At 23.3% G+C, this 12,112-nt stretch overlaps 1 protein-coding gene across 1 annotated transcript in view; it reads right to left on the reverse strand.

Annotated features, from left to right (window-relative positions):
- The window catches only part of LOC102675152 (cationic amino acid transporter 2), a 36,052-nt gene that overhangs the window by 17,717 nt on the left and 6,223 nt on the right, over window positions 1-12,112 (reverse strand). The window contains 2 exon segments of the mRNA XM_031515084.1: window positions 1-121; window positions 1,773-1,924. Coding sequence (XP_031370944.1) covers window positions 1-121; window positions 1,773-1,919 — 268 coding nt within the window. The 5' untranslated portion in view covers window positions 1,920-1,924.

Genomic DNA, 12,112 nt, shown 5'->3' on the forward strand with positions numbered 1-12,112 from the left:
ACGAGATGACGACACCTGGGCCGGCGACGCTGCGCGCCACCATCCCCGCGACTAGGTACATTCCTGTCCCAACGCAGGAGCCAACTCCCAAGGATGTCAAGTCCAGAGTCGTCAGGCACTTCTATAAAACAAAAAACTTCATTTTCATTCAAACTTTTATCATCAATCTATAATCATTATTATTTTCTTCCGCAATTTAATAGAAGAATGATGTTATGGTTTCTAAAACGAAGGAAATTTGAATTAAATGTATATATTATTTCATATTATTAATACAAAAAGAAAAAAAAAAGAAAATTAAAATGAGAATCATTGATATATTGGAAGTTTGTAGTATGTAAACAAAAGTTTATGGTCAATAGAAAAAAAGAATCTCGTCTGCTCATCCGTGGCCTAGTTCCCGATAAAGTTATTCAAATATTGTACTGTGTTTCACAATGTCTTGTTGAAGCGCGAATTCTTCCGTGAAATTTCCACTAAACTTCCGAGAAACAATAGATGGCTGCCTAAGGAAAATGTTTCGAAATTAACTTTCTCAATAAATGAGTGATCAACATCGGTTGAAAACTTTGCCCGTCTATTCTACTTTTAAAAGAAAAAATTCGTGGGAAATGCTTTGAGTTTGCACATTATGCAGAAAAGAAATAAAAAAAAAAAAAAAAAAGAGAGATATAATTTGTATATATTCCGAATTTTTATGTGGAGAATATAAAAAATTTCATAACATCAATTTTTCTATATTGTTATATTTGTAGAAAAAAAAATCATGAAAAGTTACTTGTTTCGTTACATCACGAAAATTTTTTTGAACGATTCTCTATCAAATTATTAAATTAATCAAAAATGAAACTATAAAGAACAACTTATTTGAATATTAAAAACACGAATCAAAATTTAAAAAAAAAAAAGTTGAGAATCAAAATTGATTTAGGGAAAGGAAATTTTTAAGAAATTTTTAGAAATAAATTAAAAATCGATGTTGACTGTTAAGATTCATCAATATTCTCAAATAAAAGCAATTTCGGAAAACGAGAAATATATTATTTTCTCTATTTTTATTTTTAAATTAAAAAGAATGAAATGTAAGAGGGAAAGTGTTTCATCTTGCAGAAAAAGAAATTAAGTCCCTATTGCCTGCGATGATTGATGGGCCAGGATAAGGGAATCTGAAGAGACGTAGGAGTTGAACGCAAGGGGTTGTAAAATCTTGTTAAAAATAGACGGAAATCGATACGCGCAGGTGGATACTATATACACATGGGACGTTTCTTTTCCTTAAAAATTTAGAATCTTAATGTCATTCTTCGTGGAAAGAAACTGTTCTGACAGATACGAGAAGACGATTTAAATTTGCTCGTGAGTCTATTGTATCGACTTGTTTATTGTCGAAACGTTCCATTCATACAAAAACGATATTTATAATGTTTATAGATATAAATAAAGTTTCTAAATTATCAGGAAATTTAAATATCGAATTGCAAAAATGAGAATATTTATGAGAAATTGTAAATTTTTTATACGCAGATTTTTTGTAAGCCATTCGAATTAAGTGTGAAAAGAATTTTATGGAGTAAAATTTTCAGTAAGATAAATTAATTGATTGATTATTTTTTCTTAAATTTTTAATACAAATAATGTATTTACAAAAATTAAAATTTATTCTTGTATTTTTTTTCTATGCAATTATATATTATGTTTCTTTCAGTCTTTTAAGATCACATATGGGTCGAAAAAAAAATAATAAATTGTTTTTGTTAAAAGATAAAACTCACCTGTAATTTCTGCTTGGAATCGGTCGGATGCAGTGGCTCAGGTCCAGTTTTTTCTTGGTCATCCTGAAGACTTTCCACATTTTTCGTTCGTATAAATTTTCCAAAGAGCTCCAGGCCTTTCTCCCTATCCATCAGTTCGAGCTTCATTGTTCCTGAAAACAGATAATATCAATTTTGGCATTGCCTAAAATTAAACTTGAAATAAGAATAATTTTTATTTTCGAAATAATCTTTTTTTCAAGAAATTAAAAATTTCTTCGAAATAATCCCTTAGATAGATTAATTTTAATTCAATCTAGTTAGTTTCCGAGATAATTAAAATTTAGCTTATTTTCATAGTGACTAATACTCTTTCATCTAGTAACATTTTGATGATATCTTTTCTAACCTTTGTCTGATACATACTTGTATATTGATGTTTTTTTTTTATTTTCTGTTTTGAATTACAAAATCAGATTTATAGTAAAAATATAGAAAAAAAAAAGAAAAAAGAAGAAAGAAAAATTTCTAAAATTAGATAATTTGACGAATGAAAATTGAGTGAATGGTTTTTTGAGAATTTTGAAAGACGCATTCTTAAATTATTGATTTATTATTAGTGACATTTGGCAGATTATCTGCGCGATTTATGTTTTTTGTTCTTTTGAGCAGTATTTTCAAGTGGAAAAAACGAAATTAAAAAAGAAAATTACGTCTTGTCATCTCAATCATTTTGATGAATCAATAATAATTTCTAGTAACTTTTTCCTTCATAAAATTTTTCTTCGTGTATAGAATATTTCTCTTTGATTTTTTTTAAACAAAAGAATATTATTTTCTTTCCAGAATAATAAAAAAAATTAATTTGACAAAAAATGACAAAAAATTTCGTGATATTTTGAAGAAGCAATAATTAAAGATTTAAAAGTCCAAAGTACAATTTTTGAAAAAGAAAATGTCAGTAAAAATATGTTGAAAGATATTGATATAGTCCTAAAAAAAGAGAACGGATGAGAGAACGCAGAAGAGAAAAAAAGGATTATGTAAGGATGTCAACAGGAAGAATAATCGTTCAAAAAAAAAGCGATGCATTCTATGAAAGATACTCGCAGATAAATTATTCAAGTCACGCTTCAAAAATAACATCAACATCTATGAAACTGCCGCTTGAGTTTCATCGTACTAATGGAATTCCTGAACGTTGACCGATAGCTCCAAAGAAGTATATTGCTACATCCAAATCTGGTTCATTTCGTTTCATTTTAAATTTTGCAACTTTAAACCTTTTTCGTTTCCAGAATTATTTTAATTTATTTATTTGAAATAAATTACAATTGAATTGCTAAATCATGATCCAACCTAACCTAAAACCTAATGATATCAGAAAAAATATATAATTGATTTACAGTGATTATTCTTAATTCTTGATAAATTTTCTTCGAGGGAAAAAAAAAGATGTCTTTCATTGAAATTTCTGAAAATCCTCAAATAAGTCAAAATAAAATTGAAATAGAAAATTTCAATTTTAGTACTTAAAAAAATTTCGACCATATAAAAAAATAATTTAGATTAAATTTATATCAGATTGACATAAATGAGGTTTAACTTTATATTTGAATTAAATTTGAATCAAAGTTAAGTTTAGATTGGGATTGTAGATTGGATTTCAATCTGACAATGAATCACAATCTCCAATAGTTACATTAGTAATTGCGAGTAATATAAATACATATTCAATTCTTTGTCAAATAGACTACAATCAAAGGCTCAAAATTACTTTAATGCTGATTCTATGATTATATTATAATGCTGAAAATTTATAATTGTACTCTATTTCCTTTTGAAGGATACAAAAAATATATAAAGAACGCATAAAAAGAATATGTTATAAATATTTATCGCACAAAATATTAAATAAAGAATAAAATTACGAAATTTAATCTAAATAGATATAGTAACTTTTAACAATATTAGTTATGAATTAATACATTCTAAAATTGTGGCAAAATATATATTGCACAGGTTGACGTCATAAGAATACCTAACCTACTTAGTTAAGCAACAAAGATGGCGGCTACAATTAACAAGTGTTCATTATAGATTGATTCCCTTTGAAATTTCAGAAGTAAATAGACAATGGAAAAAGAAGAGGAACCATTAGCATACACAGTCTGCAATAAACAATCTTTCAAACAATCATCAAAAAGATATGCAGGATTTAGATTATATATTCCGAAAAAGAAATATGTCACTATCGTTCTCTAGTCTCTGTCCGACATTTTTAGCTGAAATTACATTAATGAACATTTTTAAAAGTTATTTTAAAATATTTCTTAATCTATCATTTAAATACAGAAATAAAAATTAAATTTTTTTAAAAGAAAAATTGAAAAAAAGCCTTCAAAACATTTATCAAAATTTGACTCGAAACCTACATATTTGTTATTGCGGAAAATAGCAGCTTTATAGGAAATCATTTTTGAAACTTATTATCACGTAATCGGAAAATCGATCCATATTTGAACTGGTTAAAAGCCCGCAATAATTTCTTGCACGCTCGTGTGCATACTAGAACATCACCTGTGATATTACAAAACTTTCGCTATTCTATCATGGCGTCATCTGTTCAATTGGTATGTTCGTTTCGTTCACATGCATGGATACTTGCCAAAAATGAAAAAAAAAAAACAATATTAAAAAAAGAGAAATAAGTATTCGATTTATATAACATAGAAATTTATTAAAGCGCAATACATTTGTTTATTTATAGTTATGCATCCATTTATAAGTGCATTCACAATAAATGATAAATAACTGTTGACTATTAAAATGTTTCCTGCATAAAGAAGTACAATATAACTTATATAACTTAGACATAAGCAAAATCTTGTCAAATTTTTCGTTCCAAAAAAGCATAAATATCGTTCAAGGAACTGAAAGATTTTTTAATATAACATGACTTGTAATAAAAATTAACAAAGATATAACCAAGTAAATGTAATCGATAAAGTTTTTATATTATTTTATATTATATCCAAGTTTTTATATTAATTCCTAACAAAGATCCAAGTACTTTCATACAAGAACAGGTATTCCCCAAGGAAAACTTTGTACGAAGCTTCCATAAAATTGCATCTCCTACCTTTTTTCCACTACTTTTTAATTCATAACTAAAGAAAAATTGCAATAATTTATCAAAAATAACTATATCCAACTATTTTTTTCCATTTCCAATTTCAGTGCAATAAAAAGAGTTTAACCATAACTTTTAAATTTTCAAAATTAGAACAAAATTAGTCTCATAAAATTACATAGAGTAACTCAACAATGATGACAATTATTTTCCAATTTCGAATTAGTTTTAATAAAAAATCGCCTACATAATTAAATTAATCATGATTAATCTTCTAACTTCAAACAATAATAGTTTAATTAATAAATAATCAGATGCAAAAATTACAATTGTTGAGAAACAAAAGAATTTGAAATTTATTATATATGTCCTATGATCTGATGTAGGAATGAATCTCAATCAGATTAATAGAATCTATTTTTTTAATTTCCTCTTTTGTTTTTTTGTTTTTTTTTTCATATCCTTTTAACAACATCCTCTCAATTTTATTTTCTTATAATTTTTTATAAGAACAAAGACCTGAGGATTTCGTGAAACTCTTATTCCAGTACATTTAATACTCGTGAATACGTTCATTCAACGTTTGTGAATAAAATTCTTTGGTAGAAAGTCTAGATCAATCAAAAGAAATGCTAACAATACCATATGGTATTTCTTCGAGAAATTGAGCCATGTAGTGGCACTAATGCCAACCAATGGCGTAGAGAAGTTGCTCAGAGACAATTAACCAAGCAACACAGAAAAATATGAAAATTTTTTTTAAAGAAAGCAAGTACTTAGTTATCCGTGACCAATCCTGGCTTTCGCCTTCAAACACAACCGGGACAAAAGAAATTCGCTATTCGAATCTTTTCTCGTAGCACCCATAAATCAGAATGATTGTTGTTCCACTTCAGTTTCTTCCCTTTGTATGTTTAAGTAAATCGTAGCTCTTTCTTAAAGGCAAATTTATGAAAGAGTCCTTAAAAGAATCCATAAAAAACTATAAAAAAACTAGTTCTAAAAATAACTAGAAAAAAATAAATAAGTAACTTTGTTTTGCATCCTTCTATTTATTCAATTATAAATTTCTCCAATAGATAAAAGTATATTAGTTATAAAAAATTAAATTTCATAATCAAATAGATCAATCAATGATATAATTTTATGTTTTCTTGCTAAATATGAATGAAATTTTATTCAATATTTAAATTTTCAATTTATAATATATATTTTCAAAATTCACAACATCCAATATGCATATAAATAATTTATAATCATACTTTATTCATAATCATATGAATTTTTATACAGATTTCTAACTCCAACGTTTGTATTAATTATTAATTATGTCAATGTATTATAAGAAGCTTAGTGAAAGAGTATTACAAATGCATTTCATCTAAAATGGTATAAACACAAGAAATTATATATAAGATAATAAATTTTAAAATTTATTAATACATAAAAATATTATTAAAATTTATAGAAACATTTGGATACAATTATTGTAAGAAAATAAAGTTTATATTACAGTATTTATCTTATATAATATTTGATAAATAATCCAAAATTTTTTTTAAATTTGTTATAGTTTTCTTCAAATTAATAATTTATTTTAATATCACATTCAACAAAATATTTAGACTATCAATTTTTTTTAATCAAACAATTTAAAAAAAAATATAATACAAAGTTTTTTTTTGCAGTTAAATTTTTTTATAACTGTTCAGTCAATTTTAGAATATTATTAATGATATTTCGAAAAAATCAGAATCATTTTTTTTTTATTCGAAATATTTCTCATATATTGTTATTTATCAGTTGATCAACGAGCGGAATTTTGATTCAGTCCTTTAATCCGATGGCTATTATTTATTATCCATTACTTATTTAACGTCATCATCATGCAAAAATGATATTATACTAGTACAATATATTATTATTTATTTACAATATATACTGATGTCTATTGCATTTTTTTTTTTTTTGATCTTCATTCCCTTGAATATGCAAAAAAAAAAAACAACTCCCTTTTTATTTATTAATTTTCTTTTTTCGAAAAATTTTTACTCAGTTTTTTAAAAAAATATGTTTACATTGAAAAAGATTTGAAAGTCTTATAAAGATCGTAATTTATCGTTTTGCATACATATATAATACATATTAATATTTTGTTTCTAATTTTATAATAATAATAGTAAATATATTATTTACTATTATTAAATTAATAAACATATAAGAATAAAAAGAAGAATATACATAGAGGATCTTATTCGATTATATCAGACAGAGAATGAAAGAGACATGTTATAGTGCACGGTTCGTTTTGATGTCAGGAACAACTGAAAACGAAGCATTCTTGCCCGTGAATTTATTTCCCCTATGAAGATACCTAGCATGCCGCTTGTTGGCTATTGGCCAACTTTTCTAGGGTCGACCTTCGCACAGAGACAACCAAAACCCAGGGACGTACTTATTGAGAGCGTTACCCAATTCTCTATTCACCTATTTCATCTTTACTACATTATTATTCATTGAATCTTACAAATATGGATTTATATGAATACACAATATATTTATTATAAATATTTTTATAAACATTTTTACATATTATAAATTTTTACATAGATAAAAAATTTTATTAAATTTAATTTTACTAAAAAGTAAAAAGATTGAAGTAATATTTTTGTATTCGATAAAAAGAAATTGTTTTAGAAATTGTAGATAAAATCGTGATTCAGACGGTAAGCAGTGAGAATCAATTTCGCTATTTCCGGGTCAAACATTCGCGAAAGAGCCTTTTTGCTTCTGCTTCTGACGCAAAAGCTCGTACGACCGTAAAATTTTGCATAAATTTATCAAAAATGGAACAGGGAATTTCTTAGTTAAAAAACTTTCTACTTCAAACTTGTGAAATGAAAAAAAAAATATTTATATATAAATAAAAAAATTTATATTTATTGGATTAATATTAAATATTTTAAATTTATTTATTGATCTTATTACATGTATTTTTTATTTACAAAAAATAATTGCAATCCTTAATTAAAATTTTAAAAAACATGGAACATAAATGTCAATTTATGTTCATAATTTATCAGAGACGAAAATTTTAACTCTAAACAATTTGATATGTTGAATAAATGAAATAATAATAATTAAAATAATAATAATAATAATGAAAAATAATTTTTCATGTGACATATATATATATATTAAAGTTACACATTATATTTAAATATTTTTCATGCCAAAGATCAAGCATTACATGACCTAATTTTATTACATCCTTTGATCTGATTTTTCTACATTTTGAGATATTTGATTCAACGAAAATAGTCTATCTTTAAACTATTTGATAAATAAATACATGTGTATATAAAATAAAAAAAACTTTTTTAAAATGCACCAACATCAAACATGCATAATTTTAACTTTTCCAATCTTCAATTTGATAAAAATGAAATTGGATATAATGAAGGAAAAAATATTATTTTTTTTATATCTAAATAGATCATATATTTGTTAAAAAAAATTCTCTGTAATATAATAATTTAAAAAAACAACTTGGAAGAAATGGAAGAAAAATGAATTATTTTTAATAAATTTCCAAATTAACAATATTATATTGAACATTATATATGTAATTTGATATTGGGAATTGTAAATTCAATGATTACGTTTATTAATACATTTAATACATGTAACCAATTTAATACATTTATAGTACATCAATTCTTATTACATGAAAAGATAAAAAATTAATAATAGAATCAATTTTATCGCAAGAAAGATCACTCAATCGAAACAATTGAATTATATCATGCTACTATTGGCTGACCTGTATACTAACCTCAATTCATTGATGTATTCCATGACCGAATCCTTCCTTCAACATACTAACTTGTTTTTTTAATCGACCATGAATGTACAGAAAAAATAAAGGAAAAATATTGAAATGATATATCATCGATTTTAAATATACATTTTATGATAATAAAATATAAGATTTAGATATATATCATCCACAATGCAATTAACAAGAAAATTATTTTATTAATCTAAACAAAAATATCAAAAAAATAATAATAGTAAATAATTATATGATCATTAACTTAAAAATTACCAAAAATTAATCTCATTCTATTTAACTTCTCAATAAGAGAAAAACTATAATGATTAAATTAATCATATCGATGGTTAAGAATTTAAATTTTAAATTTTATTAAATTATATTTTTGAAAGTTTTAATTTTATTTTTAATTTTATTTTGAATTATAATTAAGATAGTTTGAAATTAAAATTATAATTTATAATTATATATTTATAATTTATAATTAAAATTATTAATTTAATTATAAATTTATAATTATATATTTAATATTTATTAAAATGATTTAAAAAATTTTAATATTAAATTTAATAAATTTGATGATTAAGATAGTTTAAAAAAAATTTAATTTTGTCTTTGATTAAGATCCTCTTACAGATTTTAATTTCAATTATATTTATTTTTAAAATAATATCAATATAATTTTAATCGATTGAATTAAAAATAACATATTAATGACATATTAATTAATTTTATCTTTTCAGTTGTACAACTTGGTAAAGGAAACAGATTATTATATTCATGTTATATGCAACAATGAAACCAACAAGCTATCAATGCTAGTGAGTAATATTTCACTTGTCTGATTAAAATTGATTCATACCATTAGAATGATTACCATGATTTCTAGGAAACTAGTAAATAGAATTCAGTTATTAATTGAAAATTACTAAAGACAATAAAAATATATCGATATATCATAAATCAAAATATCGAAAATAATGAACATTATAGGTTTTTAGTTAATTAATTTAATTCTTTCTAGAAAAAAATTCTTTTTTAACATTTTCTTAAAATAAAATTACAATTCTACAGAGAATTTTTATTATTACGATTATTATTATTACGATTTAAAAAAAAATTAAATTTCATGCATATAAATATATTTATTTTCGATGATAATTAATATTAACTTATTAATTGCCATTTATAAAACTAAAGGAACTAAAATAGAAAAATTAAATTTTGTATGAGCAATTGTATCATATAAAAAATTTTAAATGATTAATGAAGTTAAAACAGAATAAAGATAATTAACAATTAGATACTATAAATGGCATAAAAGCTAAAAGATTCATTGTTATTTAATATGCATGTAAAATTAGGTGATGTGATCGAAAATAACATTGTTCTTTACTAAGAAAAATTTAAAGAAAACTAGTTGCGTTTTTCTTATTTATTATAAATACCAATGAAACTTTAGGTGAATATTCTAGAATGAATATTATTGGACAATCAATCATGTTCCGCAGAAGAACATCAGATATTGAGAAAGGAAATCAAAAAAAAAGATGGAAACTGATTTTGTTTCATAATTGAGTTATTAAGAAACAAAGATGAAAAATAAAGCTTTGAAATGAAATGAAGAATGAAAATTAATTCAATATATGGATATTAATAGTATTATGTAATCTTTTACTTTTTATGCAATCAATTTATACTTATAAAATATGATTTAAAAGAATTGTTTCATTTTTTTTTTTCATTATTTTCTACAATTAAGAATTTTACAATTTCATGAAATTTAAACAAATGGAATGTTTTATAAGTACATAATATTTAAAGTTAATTATTTTCCACATAAATATTATAGATATTATTATAGTTTCATTCATTCAATATTATCGATATCGTATAATTACGTATCACGATGAATTTCATTGTCTTAATATTGTTTAAATACAGATTTTATAAATTAATTTTTTCAAAGCATATAAAATAAGTATATATAGGGAATCATTATATATATAAGAATAAAAAATATATAATATATATAGAAAATAATTTTACATCAAACATAATTCAGTAACTTTCAACATAAACATTTTCTCTTTAAAAAAATTAAATTTTTATATATAATATATTGTATGTTGGAAGTCATCTAAAGTAAAACTATAGATAATTAGATCGTGAAAATTTTACAAAACTGTAGAAAAATTGCTTTACAACTTCTAGCTAGAATTTAAGCCGCGGAAAATTAACCTTCAATTGATCTTAGAATAAATATTTTATTCAAATTGTTGGAAAAATTTTGTTCATTTTATTCATTCAATTAAAAAAGGAATTTAATATTCTAGAAATTATTAGATACTGATTTTTTAAAAATTCCTAGGAATTGTAACAAACCCAAAATTAACTAAAAAGAATTTTAATGCAAAAAGAAAATTCTAATAATATTGATCTCATAATATCGATAATGGAAAGAGAATAAAAAGACAAATATATTTTTTATTGAATAAATAATTATATATATCGTCATAAGTTGAGAATTCTTAAAAATGTAAAATAGAGTCCAATAAATAGTAAAGATCAATTTCGTAGGTATTTCTAATTTTCATGGGAAGAAATTAATGAATTAAAATAATAATTTTTGATGAAATATCACTTCTCGTTGTTGATTAACGCGGCGCACGTGCGACTGCAGATTTGGTCGGCAACGAGGAGGCCTTACAACGTAACCCTGAACTCTGGTACATCGATCTACCGCAATGCAACGAACAGAAACAGCAAGAAGCCTCCTCGTGCGAAAGAAGAATCTGGGAAAAAGAAATCTCTCTAGTGATTCAAATTAATGAAGATTTAAAAAGAAATATAAAATACAATTATCCCTTTATAATGCCATATCACTAGAGATTAGAAATTTATAACTTTATTATCTACTTATTGCTTTCTGGTTTTTTATTATTTTATCATTATTCTGATGAGAAATAGATAATAATTAATAATTATTGTTAATTTTTATTTTAATCATTTTATTTTTATTTAAATCAAAAAAAAAATTATAGTCAATATAACTTTCAGTCTTATAAATATTGAAAATTTCACTTATTAAAATTATCTCGAAACATAAGAATCTCATCAATATTATATATATGTATTAAGAATTTTAATATTCCTGATTTAATATTCCATATGGAAATAAATATAAATATATTAAAATAACGTAAAAATAAACAAAAAAAGTAAAAGATTGAAACAAAACTTAAAAAATTAGATTTTAAGTTTTAAAAAAATAAGTTTTAAAAATGAGATAATGTAACGATTAAAAAAGTTTCATTCATTACAAGAAAACTAGCTTTTTTTACTTTTTTTTTTTTTTTTTCCTCTGAACAAACTAAAACCGAATCTAAAAAA

The sequence above is a fragment of the Apis dorsata genome, unplaced genomic scaffold (assembly GCF_000469605.1).
Source record: "Apis dorsata unplaced genomic scaffold, Apis dorsata 1.3 scaffold_4, whole genome shotgun sequence".
Taxonomy (NCBI): Eukaryota; Metazoa; Arthropoda; class Insecta; order Hymenoptera; family Apidae; genus Apis; species Apis dorsata.